General features: G+C 43.8%; 1 protein-coding gene across 6 annotated transcripts in view; it reads right to left on the bottom strand.

The window, feature by feature from the left end:
• ralgapa1 (Ral GTPase activating protein catalytic subunit alpha 1) overlaps positions 1-20240 on the bottom strand; it is a 60821-nt gene that overhangs the window by 35038 nt on the left and 5543 nt on the right. For 2 of the 6 annotated variants that reach the window (XM_076748941.1, XM_076748943.1), the window contains exons 6-30: positions 19834-20011; positions 19551-19666; positions 18119-18257; positions 17785-17993; positions 17076-17399; positions 16748-16927; positions 16329-16400; positions 16035-16183; positions 15763-15886; positions 14381-14527; positions 13949-14039; positions 13570-13734; positions 11859-12005; positions 8244-10130; positions 4612-4736; positions 4266-4500; positions 3740-3925; positions 3177-3347; positions 2882-3075; positions 2674-2772; positions 2348-2503; positions 1919-2047; positions 1627-1752; positions 721-779; positions 410-518 (exon numbers count right to left, since the gene is read on the bottom strand). In XM_076748941.1, the coding sequence (XP_076605056.1) occupies positions 410-518; positions 721-779; positions 1627-1752; positions 1919-2047; positions 2348-2503; positions 2674-2772; positions 2882-3075; positions 3177-3347; positions 3740-3925; positions 4266-4500; positions 4612-4736; positions 8244-10130; positions 11859-12005; positions 13570-13734; positions 13949-14039; positions 14381-14527; positions 15763-15886; positions 16035-16183; positions 16329-16400; positions 16748-16927; positions 17076-17399; positions 17785-17993; positions 18119-18257; positions 19551-19666; positions 19834-20011 (5517 nt within the window). The remainder of the gene's footprint in view (positions 1-409; positions 519-720; positions 780-1626; positions 1753-1918; positions 2048-2347; positions 2504-2673; positions 2773-2881; positions 3076-3176; positions 3348-3739; positions 3926-4265; positions 4501-4611; positions 4737-8243; positions 10131-11858; positions 12006-13569; positions 13735-13948; positions 14040-14380; positions 14528-15762; positions 15887-16034; positions 16184-16328; positions 16401-16747; positions 16928-17075; positions 17400-17784; positions 17994-18118; positions 18258-19550; positions 19667-19833; positions 20012-20240) is intronic. The other 4 variants (XM_076748942.1, XM_076748945.1, XM_076748944.1 and 1 more) reach the window with 4 other exon arrangements.

Below are 20240 nucleotides of genomic sequence, written 5' to 3'. Positions count from 1 at the left end.
TAAACTTGCTTATTTATTCACTTAGTATTTAAAGTATATGACAATAGTTAATCATCAAGTTTTTAACTAAAGCAGGCCAAGTCAAACATCCTGGCAGAAGAGGAGCACATTTTTAAACTCCCAGTGTTGTGCAGATCAGAATAATAGGCAGCCAATCAGCAGTCTGTTTGATACAGATTCACTGCTTTGGTCTGATCCCACTGGATCGCAGTCAGAGACAGAGAGAGTACCATGGTCAGCAGGGACAAAGTTTGAGAAGGCAAAGGCCAAAGGCTGCATGAGATCATCGTGACCCTTTTGATTTATATTTCAATGGCTAATTTATAGTGCGTGTTTAAAGTTAAAAAAGTTGGAGCCTGGATCTAACACAAGCGTTGTTTTTTTAAAGCGGTGCACAGACATAACTGACCTTCAGAGTAACACAGATGACGTTGAGAGCATCTTTAATCTGTGGATGTTGAGTCCCGTTAGCCAACTCCTCGCACAGCCAGATACCCAGGCTACACAGAGCCACACACCTAACACAAAACAAATATACACTGCTGTTATACACAGGCAGAAAGAGACAGAAACACAGCTTCTGTATATTGAAATCAGCGAACACACGATTACAGCACATACTTTACACATGCACTGCATTCATAAACACAGCAGCTGAGAGAAAATAAAGACATATTGCCGACACAAACAGGTGGAGTCAGACGTCCTGCTGTTACTTACCTCGCAGGAGCAGAGGGCTCATCCCGGGCAGAGGTCAGGACAGTTTTGATAACGTGTTCCTAAAAAACACAGAAGAAAGTCTGTTAATTTGCCTGAAACAATACAGATTATGTGTGGTGTTAATATCTACATACTGTCCCACACACAAAGCTAACCTTTCCTTCAGGTGTGTATAATGAAGAGAACGACTGTGTGCTCAAACACTGGGATTGTTTTTCAGATAATGGGAAGTGATTCACAGAATTCCATTATAAGGACTTAATATGCGTCATACACACATGCTGCCCTAAACATGGACACACATGCACAATACAGATTTATCTACACACACCCTCAGACACAGTCACACACTGACTAGTTCCCGTCCCTCTGGTCAGCATTAATGACCGCTTACTGATTCAAAACAAGTTTCTGCCTTGTAAGAAATCAAAGAAACCAGTGAGCGGGCCTGAGATGCTGCCACGCATGGCATTAACGGTTTACACAGCAACAACAACAATAACAACATCACTCCCATAGGTCTGGACTGTTACAAGAATGACTGATGAGACATCAACCTATTAGTTTGGTTCTGAGACCCCCTATGGATGGCAGAAATGCGTATACGGAGATTTGGATTGACCTGGATTGCACACAAAATAGATAAAGTTTGGTTTGAGTGTGTGACCCCATGCTTTAGTGGATGTCACTTTTAAAGCATGCTAACGTGGTGTGATTCAGCAGGAGTAGTGTGTCTGTGACAGAGATGACAGTTGAATGGTATAATCTAAGTCTTTTTGCCATTATTCATCTCTTCTCCTTATTCTACTGTGGTTTACTATCATACGACCACAAAGAATAATGATGGAAGAAGCATGATGACTTCTCTCAGTCCCTAAAACCTAAACTACTGTTGCTTCCATCTACCTTGACGTCAGGGAACTTGGTAAGCACCACGTCGGCCGTGGTGGGGTGGAGGGCTGGAAGCTCCCCATACAAGTTGGGAAAACACACCAGAGATCCAAGCAGGATCTGGGCCTCTACTCTAGGAGCCTGGAAATTATGCCAAGGAGGGATGGAGCCAAAAAGAAAGGAGAGAGAATGACAGAGGAAATGTCACTTACATGTGCCAGCTTGTACTGTACAGGTGTGTGAACAGGTGTTTGCATTAAATAATTGGAAACAACATCGCACATGGGGGTGTTTCTGTGTCTCTTACATTGAGTGATGAGCAGTTAGTGACCCTAGAAGCTGCAATGATGAAGTCCAGGATCAGCATGGTGGCTCCAGGCAGGCCGATACTGAAGAACCTGGGACTGCAGTGCTTTATGATGGTGTTCACAATGTCCTGTAGAAACCACACGGTTCTTTTTTTTAAACACACTGCCATGGCTATAGCAATTGCAGCTTGAACACATTTGCAAAAAGCCCACATCCCATCCTTTAATCTGAGGCAGTATAACTTTAAACAATACATATTTTTACTACATAGTTCAGCAGTGGTGAACACAGTATTTAAGTGCCTAATAATGTTAATGTATAACGTTAATGGAATGTAGACACATGCATGTTATTGTAACCTCTACAATTAAACACGATTTTTAATCCTGTCTTTAAATGTAAAACACACCCCACACACACACCCTACCTGGTCTTGGTGCAGCAGACCTTGGTGCATGATGTTATAAAAGTGTGTGAGAAAGTCTGTGTTTGGGGAAACATCTTGCCGTCTCTTCATGATCCTGCAGATTAGCTTGTAGGCATGAAGCTTCCCCTGCTTGTAACGCTCTGTCAGCATGGTGGCCTAGATGAAAACACACACGCACAGACCCACACACATACATACGCATGAGCACAAACAAATAAAGTAAAAAGTAAAAACAGGTGGTCATTGAGCTTATTCTCATGTGTAACTAGAATAATAAATAATACTGAATATCAGAGGTGCTACAGTGATCTCTCAGTGACACCCACCTTAAAGAGCCAGGGGGTGAGGATTCTCAGGGGTGGGATCAGAACAGGAGGAGGGGGAGAGGACTGGTTGTCCAGGGAAATGCCCAAATTATCTCTTATCTGAAAAGAAAAGTGTCATTTTTAAATACACAAACTCACACAAAAATCCACAATCTTTATAGAAAGTGTTGTCTCATAATTGTGTAGTATTGTGTGGGACAGTACACACCTTAGCCAGGTTTTGCCACAGTTCACACAGATAGTCGAAGACCTGAGCATGGATCTCTGGGTCTTTGATGCTATTGACATCCCCCAGGATACCCAGCATCCTCCGCCACATTACCGTGGCAACATCTGCGTGCCATCCAGTTAGAGAGCCACCCGCCATCACACTGCAGTCCTCGCTGGGGAACTCACTGGTTTCTAGAATCAATCAGTGAATCAATCAATAACTGTTTCACAGCTGAGACCTTTCATTCAAAGCTGAGACCTTAGCAGAAGGAAATACTGTAAATGAGTATTACCCAGGTCATCAGGCGTCTGCAGGACGGAGTTGTGGAGCTTCTGGTCCAGCTGTAGGTGTGTGTGTGAGTGGGAGTGTGCGTGGTCAGTGTGCTCTGCTGTCAGTGTGGCAGGGGAAGGCGTCTGGGAACGAGAGCCTCCGAGGGAATGCATGGGAGACGCACTCTCAGAACCTGGACAAAGACATGTAAAGCACACACACCAAGGGGAAAAAAACCTCCTGTAATGTTTTTATTTACTGAGATTTCCAAGTCCAGCCAGCAAATTTCATTCCATGACGATTGTATGTGAGATAGGCATCACACCTGCACGGAGGCTGATGAAGAAGAAAAACAATAATACTAATGTGTGCAGGCTGTTGACAGAACAGCACACATATTCAAAAGGCCATTCACAAATGTGTTTAGATGTGTACAAATACGATGTGAACAGCCACGTACAGATTAACATACAAAGCAAATTCGCTGTGCATGTGGTATCATATGAGATATTTAGGCTATCGGTTTGAACACACATGAATATTACTGGAGAGATAACAGGAGAGATCTTCATGTTATGTACGTACCAGTAACAGTGACAGTGTGGCTGAGGCTGCTGGTCTCTGAGTCGAGGTGAAGTGTAGTCAAACTGGCTACTTCGTGTTCTTCACAGGCCACGCCCCCTCCCAGGCTGTCCTGGTCCAGCGAGCTGCCTCGCCCTCCTCCGCCAGATCCAGCTCCTCCTCCACACCCTTCTGAGCTGAAAGTAAAATCTACGAAAAAATGTTGAGCAGGATACGTTTATCAGTTTGAGACCCAGGGTTTCATCTTTCACCGAGGCTTCCCCTTATAGTTTACGTTTAAGTTAGTTCAAGTTACAGTAATTTTGTCGGAGGCAGAATAGTTATAGTAACTTCTTTGACTATTTAGACTTACGAACCTTCTTTCTGTCCTCCTTGTGTATCATGTATGATCTACTAGTATCCCACAACAAGGGCTCACAAGGATCAATCATCATCAATGATCGTTTCTTTTCACGTTGACAAGATATGTACTGCGAACTCAAATTATGGTTTAACAATGTGTCAAAAAAAATGGTGTTTTATTCCTTACTATCAAACTTGCAGGTGGAGTACTGAAAGGCATTAAAGGAGTCTGACTGGCTGTCTGAGCTGATGACATCAGAGCCGCTGGCACTTGCAGGTGACGTCCATTCGGAGGGAACTCCCGGATCATCAATAGGACGGAGATCATCTGAGGGTCGGGATCCAGGACTCTGACCTGCCTCGAGGAGCTCCGGCAGGTCCCTGGGAACCTCCAGACTTCCTGGGCTGCTACCACGGCGGCCCTGTGCAACGAAAGGAAATCAGTTTGAACTCCTCTGTTTTCTGACACTGAAACTTGAATCTTTAATCAGTGGGTGTGTGTGTGTGTGTGTGTGTGTGTGTGTTAGACTCACCGCTGTTCCTTTGGCCCTCAGTCTCTCCTGGATAAACTCATCCATGAGGTCAGAGAAGTTTGGGTTGGTGGTTCCTATGTCACTGGACACTGGACGAGCCTTCTGGACCACCTCCTCTTTGTTCACTAGAGGGGGACATATGATGATAGTCAAAGACAGAGAATACAACACACTCAAACACACACACACACACACACACACACACACACACACACACACACACAGGTGAGATGTTGGAGATATGTGAAAAAAGAAATGAAGAAACACACAGTGGTAGACAGTGACAGATCCATACCCACACAATCAGCTCAAAGACACAAAACTAACAAAGTCCATTTAAGGACATTTTTCGTCTCTTGTCTATAAGGGCTATGGATTTGTTTTTCAATTTAGCCTGCTCATGTCCTTTCTGAATTATTGATGGTGTATAACTGTTCGGATATTATATTAAAATGTCACAATATCCTTACAGAAAACTGGAGCGTCTGTCTCTGAATTGTAAGAGCAGTCCTGATGTGTATGTACTGTAGGCCCTGAAGTTAGCAAAAGACTGGTTGTTAAAAACAAGCCACAACACAGCAGGCAAACCCACCAGAAAAGCAATGCAGGAGTTAATTCACACCATGCACAGAGAGCGAGAGAGCGAATCACCTTGTCAGGTTCAAACAAACAGCATATCAAACGCCTACATTAGTGCAGTTATGATTACTGGGAGTTATGCTGCTGTTAGCGTGGTAGCAATGACACTGGTTGGTGGAGTATGTTCACTCTGAGAGCAGAGATCATCCTTTAATCCTAAATCAGAGAGTGAATTCGCTGCTGCACATCATTAACCAACTAATCTTTAATTCCTGAACCTGTGGCTGATAGAGTGGACAGAGTCTGGTTACATCCACAGCCCAGTACCAGGACTTCAATCAATACAGCTCAGTTACTCAACACCGTTCGGAAAGCTTTGCTTTGCTGCCACCTAGCTGATGAAAATTTCACCTTGCTGCACATTTTCCCTTGGAGGTTTTAAACTGGAAGCCTCCATTTACACCATGGCCACTTATCACAGAACAAGACAGGCTGTGTCCAAACTGGAATGCAATCTTAAATCACTCGAGGTCGGACACTGTCCGCCTCAGATACGGTCAGATGTGCAACAAAGCTGAAACTTTCAAACCTCAAAGGTCAGAGCAAAAATTCTTATCTGTCATTGAATATTTTAAGTGCTTATTGAAACAATCAAAAGCTGGTGTGACCATATGGAGTGAACTGAAGTTGGCAGCAAAACAAACTTAATTAACAAAAGCCCCAAATTATTCTGGTTCAGGTTCACTTGGCTGACTGTTCTCAAGCATTAATTTTTAACATTAATGTGTGTCCCCGCTTACAATTAGTACGTTATTCTGATAACCGGATGTTATAGCTGTGTCTATGGGAAGGCTATTAGACTGCAATGGTTATTTGCCATGACATCACCAGCAACAAGGAATAACACCTGTGTACAGTAGAATATGTTGACCTGACCAATAAGAGCCCAATCTGTCTCAGTTATATCATTCTATCAATAAATATTCAATAAATGAATACTTACACGTGCATACATAAAGTACTTCACACTGGGGCTACAGCATTAAAAGGTTGATGTTGTCGTTCAAGTAAATCGTAACACTACAGAAATGCTAAGCTGTTACGTTAGCTCACAGTTGACAGTCATGTCACATAGCCTTTGCCCTCTGACATGGCTTTATGGACATGATAACTTGTTTCTACACAGATCTGTGCACTGAATATTTCCATGTTCTGTATGTGCTTAGCCCATCAGGATGAGTCTATGAACTGACAGATGATCCTTGTAACACTGATCAGCTAAAAACTACTGAAAGGTGACATCTTTTGAAAACAGGATTTTTGTAGCCTATGGGTAACACTGACGCAGCTCAGTTCAGGGTGGAGGCCCTCATGCTTGATTGTAGTTCACAGCTACTGTGAGGATGCAAATACAGTATTAGGGAGTGCAGTGTGGCACAGACCAGCATGGCTCAAGCAGCTGCACTATTGGAAAACGGGACATAAGCTTCAATGTCAATTCATTTGTCATTGAAGACCTGAATGAGGAATGGGTACATGGGGCATCCCCCCATGTGGTCGTGCATGCTCATTCTAAATGGCTGAGCATAGACATGCAGATTTTTAGCACTACGATCTGTGAAGTTGTGTGGTTAAGCTCCATTTGTGTTCATAGAACAAGGATTATGCATAACAATCAGAAGTCATAGTTTAAGTCGTTAAACACACAGCCAGACAGACAACCTGACAGTCAGTGGAGAGTATCTGGTTTTAGTCTGCATAAAGTACCAGATGACTGGGGCCTGACTCGATTCACTGTAGTTGTAAATGTAGAGTTATTTCAAAAATGAACTATGATGACAAAATAATTCGGGCCTCTACTGTATGTGGCAAACTCCACACATCTGGCACAAAAGTAGACAAACCAAACAAACATAAAAATGATGGGTAGGTACCATTTGGCTCAAGTTGGCAAGCAACACACCTACATAAAGTAAGAAAGGGAAAAAATGTGGCTGTGCAACAGTATTTCCACATCAAGACATATTCAGTTGATGAATCATTGTGCTCATACCAAACACCTGATCCTCAAGACAAAATCATTTCGACTCGGTTGGTAGGCTGCTGCCTGAGAATTAGAATGAATAGAAAAAGGGTATTTGTACTGCTGATTCAAATGGGCATTTAACCAATCACCATGTTTGATATCATATCGTGGCAGCGTCCAAGGCAAATAACCATTCAGGATTGTCGATTTGAAAGTGCATACCTTTTCTTATCCATTCAAATTCGAACTTTGTAAGACTATAGCAAGATGGCCATTCTCACACATGGTCCTATGCTGCAATCTAGTGGTCTGAACATGAACTACTGCAATATGTTTACGTATAAATGTAGCTTGCTCTTCTAAAATAATCAACACTATTAAGGATTATGAACTCATCTGTCATATCTACACATTTAAATCTATAGGAAGAAAAATGCCACAAAACATTCGGGGGCTTTCTGAGAGGTATCATGTATTGCCAAGCCTGCTTTCTCTTTATCTGTGCGTTTATCTTTTCTACAGGCAGTGGTGTTTTTCTGTTGTTTCCTCCTGTGCAGATGAAGAGGAGCCGGAGTCCGGGGAGGAGGCGAAGGAGGCACGAGGAGGCCGCATGCAACATCGAGGAGAGGGAGGAGAAGGTGGAGAAGAAGGGGGAGGAGGAGGTTAAAATCCCAAAGCCATTAGAAAAAAAGAGGACAGGAAAATGAGGGAGGGGGCTTCCATGGTAGAGCAACAGGTGGGAAGGCATGGGAAAGGGGGGGGAGGGGGAGTCCTTGACAGGAGGCAGGCTGGAGGAGGGGCTACGTTCAAGAGGAAACACATCAACAGGGACTTTGAATTTCAGTCCAGCAGCAAGATGATGAGTGTCAGCCAAAAAATACCATTCCATCATAACAAACCAGTTAACAACAGCCAAAAAGGAAAAGAGAGTTGTTGGTGTTTGTGTGATGGTGCGTATTTGTCTTTCCAAAGTTGCTGTTGTATCTGGTGTGTCCTTTGTGAGCGCTTCGTTCGTTGCGATCCTCACCTGGCGTAGTCGTCTTTCGTCCAAAGTAGCCCAGGACGTGGGAGTACAGGTCTCTTAGTGATGCGTCACCCATGGCTGCCCGGCCCTGCCGCTGTGGCGACGAGCCCTGGGATGACCCCTGACCTCGGGGCCGAGGCTTTGAGGACAGAGCATGAACCACAGTCTTATAGACGCCACCAAGGAGAGCTCCCTGGTGGTGCCGTGAGGCAGTGCTGCCGGGCTCTTGGGAGCGGGAGCGGGAGGCTCGAGATCGCAAGGCGGACCGCCCCAAGCGGCCACGAACCCCCGACGACACGCCAGAGACACCTGAACTGCTCGAGGACACCTCTGAGTGAGCCTCAGAGCCCAGGCTGGATCCCACACAGGACCCGGGATGTTGCTTGTCCTTGTCCCCTCCAGTCCCAGCCCTGCTTTCCAGGCCTCCGTGAATTGCGGTGTTCCCTGCCCCACTGCTATCCACAACAGTCCCGGTGGCTAATTTCTCATGCGCCCCTGCTCTGTGGCTAATTCCAGCTACAGAGCCAAACTTACCTGCACCCCCTGGTCCCTGCTTTGCACCTGACCCTGCCCCGGTTCCGGCCCCAGGTCTCTCCCCGGCTGAGTGACTGTGTGTGTGGAAGTGACTGAGGCGGCGCAGCCTGGCTTTCCAGTGGGCCTCTTTACTCTCAAGGGGGTTGTGGAACTGGACTGACTCAGTTGAGGGCCGGAAGCTGACGTGAACACCCCCAGAATGGTGCCTCTTGGTGCTACGGGACATCTTGGCCTTAGTTGTGTCAGAAGTTTGGGTAATTTGATGTGATTCAGTGCTTGATTCTATTGTGTTAGTGTCTTGTCTAATGACACTGGACTTCTCTTTTGCTGCTGCTTCTTTATCATCCTGTTTCCCTTCTCCTATGTCTCCCCAAACATCACATTTCCCTTCCCATCCCGCTGCCCGTCCTGTATTTCCCCCTCCCCTTTTCTCCCCAGAGTGTCTTTCTAAGCTAGCACTTCCCCTTGCATTGGGTGATGGCCACTGGCACTGCAACTCCAGGCACTCGTAGATGCTCCGCTGCTCTCCCTCATTCTCCTCTGCTGAATCCACACTGCTGTGTCTCACAGATTTACTTACCTGGCTGTCCTCTTTACAAATCTGTCTGTCCTCTCTCACCACCTGTCTTGCTTCTCCTACCTGTCCTGTGGATTCCATTTGTGTTCTAGCTACCCCTGCTTGTACAGGTACAGGTAAATTCACAACACTGTTTTCTAGTACATGACCAGGACCTTCTTTTTCTCCTGCCTCCTCCTTCTTCTCACCTCCTTTGTGAGTGAGGTAGTCTCTAATAGAAGAGAATAAATCATCCTCCTCTCCCCCAGCCCACATATCACCCTCTTCTACATCGATTTCCTTTTCAGATGAACAGGCAAAGGCAGAATCCCAGTCGCTTACCCAATCAGAACTAGAACCTTGGCACTGAGAGCTAGTCTGGTGCCTGAACTGGTCATTAACACTACCGTCATCTTGTCCCTCTGAGGACGAGACAACAACGCCATTAGAGAAGGTAAAAGGGGTGGGAGAGGGGGAGGTGTGGGGTTGTGGGAGTGGTTGAGCTGCGTGGCTGTTGGCTGCAAGTAAGGAAGAAGTTGTGGAGTGGTGGTGGTGGGTATTTGGGATCGAAGAGGGATCCCCCTGGGGGTCTTCACCTTTGACCCTCTCTGCGATGAAAGGCTCCATGACGTCAGAGGCACTGCTGCTCCTTGCGAGGGAGGAAGGGGCTGGGCCATCCAGGTCACAAGTCCCCGTCTGGAAGACCTCGGAACAGGAGGTAGGAGGTGCCTCGTCACTCTGGGAGGAGTGGCGCATCCGAGAGGTGCGGGATGTCAGCGTGATGGGTGGGTCCTCAAGGTCTGGTAATTGGGGGAAGATTAAGGGAGGGAAGTGAGGTTAGTGGAGGGGTAAATGGGTATAGATATACGTAAAGTGATGTGTACAGACATGCGCACACTTCTAAATGAACACGATTTCAAAAAAATGCCTGGTGGAAATGACTCAGTGGTAGCAATGTATTATTTAACTAGCTATTTGCGTGAGTGCTGAAGCAATCTAATCTACGATCTGTCTCTATGGACTCATGGTTAATTATTGAGACGGGATGTGCATCTGTTGTTAAGCCTTGGTATAAACAATAAAAACTGCAAAACTCCTGGATCATAATTGATGGGAGTTTGACAGCCTTCCTTTTTCGTTTCAAGTCAAACTAGGTGCCACATTGTTGATACAGCTAACAAATCAGAGCAGCTTTCATGGTGGCTGAGACAGTTTGTTTATGCTTCAACTTCATCAAGGTCAACCAGCAAACAGTGTCACCCAAGAAGACATATCTATTTGAACACAATGAAAACAACCTTCTCTTAAATGTTTGTTTTAACAATATTCACATCTTTCAGGAGTGAGATCATTCTAATGGCAACTAACTTGTGGTTACATAATGAGCAACAACCCTTTGAAAAGGCAGATTATGCTACACAAGCAAGTCACTCCACGAGGAGCACACACTCACTCCTTGTTGATAGATGTTAAGTGTTTTGAACTGTAAGACAACCAAATCTATGATAGTTAGCATTTTCCATTTGTTAAGTCTATTTGGCAGTTTTCAGTTTGTGAAAGTAAACACACAAATAAACAAGCAACACAATAGTTAAGTAGAATCAATCCAGCAGAGGATGTGATCACGTAAAACCGTCACCATTGCCTCCAGAAAAGAAGGGGAAGAGTTGAATTAAACGCCATCCCAAGAATAAATGGCATCAAATGAAACACCACATGACATCAGCGATAGGGAGATCAACGAGAAGGGCATAGAAACAAAGGGTTAATACACGCTTGTAATAGGTCAAAAATACTGCAAGCAGAAGGAGGTAAAGACATGACAGAGGGACATGCACATGTGCAGGCAGGAGAAGTAAAGATGCACGTGGACAGACAGAGAAACAAGGAAGCAGACAGGAAAACAGGTAGGTCGAGTTTCATGCAGACATCTTAACAACAGACACAGACACATAAGTTGTCTCCATCAACCTGTGAAAAATGTCCAATACACAAAATATTTCTAGTTCTGTAGTATCAGCTTGGCCATACTTCATTCTCTCACAAAATTCAAATGCACCAACTTATGTTAAGACATAGACAATAACCATAATAACTTTGTGAGGCTGTGAGGATGTAAGTTATAGACAGTATTGAGGCAACATGCCAACTTGGAAAAATAAACCTGATTTTGTCCATTTCAAAATGACAAAAATTATCCACATTACGCTTTGATCATCCATTTGTCACATGCAAAATATCAAGCGATGCGGACCAGATTATTGCACAGCTTCAGGAGAAGGATGGATCTTTGATGTTCAAGCATTTTTCAAAATCACACTGATCAACCTCATTAAAGATGAAAAGGGGAAGGGCTGTATGATTCCTAATGGAGCACATGCAAACTGTTGCTTCAGTAATGACAAGTAGATGGGCAGAAAAATTGAAACAAGACAACAGGCATAAAGTTTCAGTCTCTGACAGATGTACAGACAAGTAAAGTCTCCAGGCAGAGAGGCAGGCAGACAGGTAGTGCAAAGAGTGTGTACCTGCCAGCTGGTCGGCAAGGGGGGGTAGTAAAGGGTGGTGGTGGTGGAGGAGGACAGGAAGAGGCGGAGCCAGAGCAGGAGCACTCTTAGCACTGCGGATAAAGGCTGAGGACAGCAGAGAGTCCCCCGTAGAACAGCTACGCAGGGCTGAAGAGTTGGGAAGAACAGATAGAAGAGACAGAATAAGGGGGGAAGAGTGTGAGACAGAAAAGGAAAGCAAAGAAGGCAACCAAAGAAGGTTGTCGCAGTGGAAAAAAGGTGGATGTATGGGAGACGATGGAAAAGTGAAAGGAATGAAAACAATGACATGTCAAAAGTAAGAGTGAGAGAAAGAAATAGGTAAAGATAAATAAAAGAAAAAAATGATTTATCAGCTTAGAAAGATAGTTTGGGGAGAAATTAGTGCAAAGACAGGCAGGCGACAGGAGAGTGAAGAGAAGAGGGAGGGTCAACAGTGGACACAGAGGAAAAGAGACAGGGAAGGTGAAGGAGGAGTGAGACAGGGTTAGCCATGGAGGAAAGACTGTGAGACAGTGAGAGACTGGTGGCAGCTTGGCACTCCGCAAAGCTCAAATATCCTCCAAAGGCCACGACACACAAGAGCAAAACATCTTTCAATGCTCGGTCGGACACACTGCTCACTTGCAGTCAAAACAAACTGAGTGTGTCTGCAAGTTTATTCACAGTTAATGACACAGCCGAAAAAATGCAACACACACAACAGCATACCTGCAAGAATGTTGGTCAGCATGAGTGAACTGACTTCTCACAGGAAAAGGGCAATTAGATATTTCTAAACTTGTACAAGTGGAGCTAAACCACATAAAACGCAGTTTACAGACCCAGAGAAGCTCCAAATCTCAGCCTTGGTCTTCTTATTTAGGGGTATTAAAAATATTAGGTGGACATTTTTAGACTCTCTAGGTCCAAAAGTCTTCTTTTATTTGGTTGCTTCTTACAGTCCACTATGGTATCCACAATAATTGAATCATTTTCTTCCCCTCAGGTTATGCATGTATCATCACTGCCAACTGGAGCAGAACCTCATTTACTGACACACATATCATACTCTAATTAAAAAAGGCTAACATATAATATAGTAGTAAAATCAATTTTAATTAAATACAAATGGCTGTGCATGCAGTTTGAAGAACCTGGTTGATACATGCTTTTAAGCTATTAAGAAAATGAATGTGTAATCATAAATTAGCCTGGTGAGTGTACGACTATTTCAACAGTTACAATTCTAAATATCTTACTGGCTCCTCTAACATCCCAACTTCATCTTCTGACTTGTGTTTATCATGAGCTGTCCTCATCTTGCTCTAAGCTCCTCCTGGTATGTCAGTACACTGTGCCGTTATGGCCATTTCTCACACAACAATGGGCACAGCTGAAGGCTTCGCATAAACAAGACTCGACCGAGGAAGAAGAGTGACAGTAAGCATACACCGTTACTTCCTGTCAGACAGATGGGGCGGGGGGGTAAAGTGGAGGAGACGTCAAGTTAAATAAAACTTGAGACGAAAGAGAAGCTTTCTGAAGTGTGCTGAGGAAAGACAGGGTACTGGTTTTTCAGGTTGTGTGTCTCTTCAACACACACATACACACACTTTTTCTGGCCTGTGAACTTGTAATTCATGCACACAAGTGCATGCACGAACGCACACACAGAGGAGGAGGACAGTCGTCTAAGAGGAGAGATACTGACCAACGGTCTTCTGGCGGACAATGCTCCTGGCCTTTTCGATGCCTGGCGAGCCAGCGGTGGTGGCGCTTCGCTGCCTCATGGCTGCTGCCTGGCCTGGTTGGTCTCTGCTCCAGCCTTTAGAAAAGGAGTGATCCACGATCTGCCGCTGGCCCTCTGAACCAATACCTGGTGTAGATGGATGGAGGGGAACAGAATGTCTCAATGAGCTTTTAATGGCACTTATTTCAGGACATGTGTTAGCTCCATCTTTGACCATGCACTGATATTACATGGAAAGAAAGGGTCAAATGTACAGATGTGATGCCCGTTATCTTTCATATTTAGTCAGTTCTGCATGTTTTCATTTAAGGGCTGGAAAGTTCTCTTGTGACTGACCGACCTTTTCCTTTATGCTTCTTCTGTTTTTGTTCACTGAGTTTGTCCAGGGGCAGCTCATTCAGGTCAACACTGTACAGGTTTCTGGCCAACACCTAAGACACAAAGACATATGCACTGCTTCAACACTGTGATGTTTATGTTACCATAATGGCAGTGCTGATATTTCATGTGCTGAGGAAGACTGGAAATGTATGTATGTTTGGTCTCAATGTCGTGAAGTCACATTGACAGCACAGGAAATAATCAACAGGCATGGAAACTGGAATGAAGCTACTGCTTTCTTCATTATAGTTCTCCTCTACTTCTCAAATGAATCATAGTCACTAACTGAACCAAAACGGTGAAATAATTTGTGCTTAAATATCAAGTGAATTAAACTCATTCATATCCATACACAGTGTGAACAGAATGCTTGGACACATAACACCAGTACCTTGGTGAGGGTCTCCATGGTGAGTGACCACTCAGTGACCAGTTCATCCCAGCAGGTAAGAGAGGAGAGGACGGACAGGAGGTCATCCCACAGTTCTCTGCTGATATAGACATTTAGATTTCCCTTAATCCAGGCTACTATCAGCGTCTGTAGAGAAAGAGGGGAATGAAATGATTATTTCATGTATTATAGTGACTTTGTGATATTAGAAAAAGTTGTATTCCAGCTCTCTACTCATCAAAACTGAATAGTCCCTAGCTGGGTCATACCCGGGCACTACCATACTCCATTATTAAAGTATTCAGAAAATAACTTTTGTTAAAAAATGATAAAATAAAAATACATTAGCATTTGACAACCCTACTCAAGTAAAAGTATAAAAGTAGATCTTCACAAGTCATTTTCTACAAGTCCAAGTCAAGTTTCAAGTCTGTTTATGGTTATTTTTTGGGGATGCATTTCAATTTGCACACTGGTTATTTCTATCTATTTGTCAAGTATGTTTTACTGAAGAAGAATATTAAAATGTAGGATGTAAAAATGACAATAAATAATCATTCTATATTCCAAAGACAACAATAAGGTGAAAAGTAACCATGGACAGTCTCTTACATGTTGATCTTATTGAATGGTGACTCTCTACTCTTCAGAGAGAGCCTTGTTTTTTTCAAGGTGAAGGCTGTTGGTCAGTTCATTGAGCCACTGTTCAAGGGTGGGAACTTCCTTCCTCTGCCTGAATGTCAAAATTCATTATTTAGCTGTAAACAGCCCATATGGGAGGAGTTGCTGCTGTGCTCTTTACAGACTCTGAAGTTTCAAGTACAATCGGGGTAGGATCAGGCTCAGTGTGTAGCTATTTCTGTTAAATCCAATGACTTTTTAATGATTTTTTGTATTTACCTACAGGTATGGATAAGATGTAGAGGGAGACCTGTACATTACCTGTACATTATTTCCTCACTATGCTTAAAATTATTGTTTCCTGAATAAAAAACAACCCTATCCTCTTCAGAGAAGGCCAAGATTACTTTCACCAGTTCTATTTAAAGAATTTACCATTGCTATAAAACAAATAGCAGCAAATGCAAAATAGAGAAAAGAAATAGACTAATTTTCAAAAAAAAGAAAGCCATGCTCTGTGCAAAGAGACAATTCTGTTAACATTATCAGAATCAACCCAGTGATGATCTCAAATGAGAGTATTTCAGCTGGCTTCTGACATGTTTGACACAGTAGTCGAGTCCATTCATTCATTCATTCATGTAGCATAGAGACAACTCTGTCCCCTTCTACCACACACATACTATTAATACAGTTCCAGACTGTGTGTTTGGTACCCATGAAAAATATCCAGGCAGTTTGATAAAGTGATAGAAACCTACCTGAAAGATAGGTCCAGCCAGTCTGCCTGACAGCGTGTTGTTCTTCTTGCCCTGGGGCATGATGGATGGAGGTCTTTTCATCACCGACTCCGTCACCCTCAGCAGAACCAGTAAGACCTGCTCCCTTCAAAAAATCCATCAAAAGCAAGCAAATGTGACATCATAATTTTACTGAAATCTATCTAGATGATGTTTTTAGCGTCTCCCAGTCCACAGTAACATTGATTTATCATTTATCTTATATGTGTGCAGCTTCTTCCTCCTTTTTTTACCATGTTTTCTGGTCCATGGTCTCATGCATGACAAGGCTGCGGTAGATGTTCAGGACTCGCTTGCACATATCGACATGTTCCTCCAAAAGGATCTTGATGTCATTTGCTGGCTCCAGTAGGAAAACATTGGAGGAGTGGGTGATAAATACCTGAAAAGGAGACAAATAGTTGGGATGTAAAATGGGTCCACAAATGCAGATGATTACACAAGGTAAAGTATCACTGTCTCAATGAGACTTTTGTGTGGACGTATGAAATGGACAGACAGATATTTTAAGTGTGTGAGGACCATACCTGTAGTGTAGTCTGAACTCCAGCATGAACACTGTACTCCAGCAATTCACTGTCAATCGCCTTGTTCATTCCCTGAGGAGGAGAAAAAATCCAGACACACACACACACAATTAAAGTTAGTAATGGCTGAAAAGCACAGTGTATAATATAAGACTGGTACAGCACAGCACAGCCCAGGATTCAGAATATGAGGCCCTACCCAGTAAATTAAAACAACCTTTCTTTTCTTTGAAATCCCTCTGTTACTGGGCTGTTCAGACTCGTTCAGCTGACATAGTTAATCATTATTTAAAGATCAGTTCACATGCACTTCCCTAAGGTTTTTTTTTTTTTTTTTTTTTTTTTTACCTGGGAAAATCTGTTGAATTCAAGCGTGAAAGGAAGTGTGTTTTACAAAGATGGATTTTGTTCTTCCTCACCTCATCGTCCTTATCTCCAAGCTGAGAGCCTGAATCCAGACTGCCACCTGTGGCGATGGGATAGGGGCCCTCCTCCGGCTCCTTCATGAACACTGGCTTGTCGTCCATGGAGATCCACTCCTGGTAAACACGGACCACTTTACGCATTGCTGCAGCCTCACACATGGGAAGGAGAAATGCCTACATTGGTAGAGACAGACATGAAGATTAACAGGTGATACTTCACAGCATATACTACAGTGACTATTCTGTGATTTAAAGAAAGAGAGATAGCTATAGCACTATCCACATAACATGCCCCCAAAAAATAAAATTAACGATGCTTCACCTGTCTAAAGATCTCAGTGATGAAGTTCACATTGGTTCTGGAGCTGGTCAGCACTCTCCTCACGACCTCCATGTCAGTCAGCTGCTCTTCATCCATGGAGCAGAGTGAGGAAGAGCTGGGCTCCCTCTCTGTCAATGTTGATGTGTTGGAGTGGCTTTGTTCAGGCTCGCCCCCAGCCCCTGGACCCCCAGATATCCCCATGCTGCCTACGCCTGGTCCAGATGAGCATCCGCTACCTTCCAGGTGGCTGTCAGACCGAATCCCACCTCCGCCGCTGTCATCTGAGCTGCCTGCAGAGCGAGCTGCCAGTCCGGCTGCTGTTCGCTGCAGGTGTGACATTTTCCCATGTGAACATTTTATTATCATTTACCATCCTTTAATATCCACATCAACAGCGTTTGTCAGGATAAACCCACTGAGCAACAGGAAGTGATGCCTTGTTAAAAAACAGGAGCTCATATATCACTAGAGCTCCAACAATTCATTGATTAATCGATTAGTCGACCAACTAATCTGGTTTCAGCTTCTATGATGCGATTATTTCCTGTTTTCCTTTGTCCTCTACGTCATCTTGGAAATTTTGAAATGGGCATCTTTCATAATTTCATACAAAAAACAACTAAGTCATCGGTCGGGAAAATAAGCAGCAGTTTAATCGATGATAAAAACACACTCCAGCTACTGCAAAACCACAGTACGTGCATGTCACCTGTATGTTCTTAGGGACGTTCTCTCCCTCTGTTCCTGGGATATGTGTCTGTGTGTTGGGTCGTGGCTCAAGCCAGAAGGAAACCAGCCAGCGGATGAAGATGACTCGGGCCTGAAGAAAGCTCTCCTTGGTGCAGTACAAGGTTTCACTGCTGTCCTGCTCCCGGCGCAGCACGCTGTAGTAGGGCTTAGGACGCATTGGAGGCACGTCTGCAGGGAAAGAGGAAAATCTTTATTTATGTGCTTACAATAACACAACATCACTGTTCAATGTGCGACAACGGGCTACTGGATTTACAATATCCTGCAGCTGTTAAAGACCGCAGACAACTGACCCAGTATTGGGCTGTAGAGGCTGGTTTCCAGGGCAAAGTTGGGAAAGATGTGAGGAAGGTAAAACTTCCTGAAGTGACCAAAGAGGAAGCTGAAGCCACGTTCATGGTTCTCTTTACAACGCCACTCAAGAGACTTGGCCTGATGGAGACACACACACACACACACAAACGAGCTGGTGTTACAAAGAGAGCATTACGCACACAAAATAGTGTGAAGTGGAGAGGAGCACCATTGTTTTAGGGGAGAATGCAATCAGTGTGTGTATGACTGCATGTCCTATGTGTGCGATAACAACAAGAAGAGGAAACACAAGAACAAAGCCTGTATGTGTCGAAAAGGGAAGATATTAGTATTTGAAGAAGTTAGCAGGGTTTGAGACCAACAGCGTCTCGTCATCCCGGGGACAATATAAAATGTGTTTGGGACAAACAAGAGATCTTCCCCTGGCGCCTCCTGGACAAAAGGGATTTTTCTTAGCATGTATCGCTTAGCAAAACACAAGCTTACTGCTGTACCTATAGTTACTACCACATATTATTGTGGTTGATTCCGTCATGTTTTGGTTCACAGTGATGTTGCAAGGTATGCGCCCTGCTTCGCTGAGGTGTTAAAATCAGAAAGGATGCAGTAAGCTCACTATCAACAGGGCACACGCCCTATTTTTTCCTCTGATAATCCTTTTTTTGTGTGTACGACAAATCTATGATGAAATCAGCAGGAAAGCGTTAGCTGTGAGCACCACCTGGGAGCTGAGGCCTGCAGTGTTTTTGGCTGATGGAGCGAACAGCTAACAGGGCAAATAGAGATAACGGAGCTAATAGAGAGTTTCTGTTCAGAGGAATGTGAAGTGTTGAACAGTGAACTACAGTTTAATGTGACATCAGAAGCTCACACTAAATAAATGTACTGAAGTACTTCAGCTGAGTACAATTTGGAGGTAAAAGTACTTCACAGACACATCAGTGTTAAATTTCACACACTTTCTATCAGAGATGAAAGTAACCAGACATATTTACTCCAGTTCTGCACTGAATTACACTGTTGAGGTACCTGATAACAAAAAGTGTATGTAGATGTTACTGATTACAAAGTGCTTTACACAAACTCTGTCACTAAGAACTATTGATGATAATAACAAAGTAAAGAAGCAACATTTTGATGGAATTTTAGTTCATTTCATTCTGGGACGGTTAAAATTGTTTTTCGGGACAGTTTTGGAACAGTGGTGAAAAAAGTTAGTCAGGAGCCTGAAGTTAGTGACACCAGGAGGGGACTGAATAAATAATTCACAATACAATGCCAGTAAATGACCGACCTAACACCTGGTTTCTCCCATATATTTTGCATTAGTGGCATTAGTAAGACATCGCAACGTTTGCTCAAGTGTAATAACGCAGTATTAGCCGTGTTAGTAAGAAATAATGATAATACCTGGTTTACCATGTATTTGAGCAGAGCTTCTAAAAAGTAAGCTGTGAGGTCTTCCTGGTTCTTGTCACCTGACTGGGGAGGGACCAATGGAGTGATCTCTTCTGGGGTAACTTGAGCTGCAGGGGGAAAGTGGGGAGATTTAGAGTCATTGCAGAAAAAATATATGGGGTTATCCAATTTTGTCCATTAAATCTTGCCAGGTACAGCGACTGGTTGGTGTGTGTGTATGTGTATGTGTATGTGTGTGTGTGTGTGTGTGTGTGTGTGTGTTTCTTCTACTAACTCTCTGTTAAACTCAGTGGTGGGTTGATCAGAGTGTCCAGGGTGCGTAGGGTCCCATGGCAGAGTGGAGCTGGGAAGCCAGGAATCAAACAGGCAAACATACAGAGCTGCTCCCGCTCTGCATTACTCTGTAATGCCTGCATCCACAGCAAGAACAAGCGCACTCCTTCACGACGGATCTACAGTGTGAATCAGGGAGAGAGGGATGAGGCATGAGGAGAAATCTAAAAGAGTGCATATTAGTTGTTTAGTTTTTTATAATTAAAGTGTACATTACTCATGAACCCTCTCACTATGATGACAATTAGGACAGAAGGTTTTGGTTTAAGGATAAGAGTGTCTAACACCAGATTACTACACACTTTCACTACTCAGGTGAAATGTGAAGATGAAACTATGCAATTTGAG

Source organism: Chaetodon auriga, chromosome 14 (assembly GCF_051107435.1).
Source record: "Chaetodon auriga isolate fChaAug3 chromosome 14, fChaAug3.hap1, whole genome shotgun sequence".
In the NCBI taxonomy this organism is placed as follows: domain Eukaryota; kingdom Metazoa; phylum Chordata; class Actinopteri; order Chaetodontiformes; family Chaetodontidae; genus Chaetodon; species Chaetodon auriga.
This window is presented reverse-complemented; position numbering and strand designations above follow the sequence as displayed.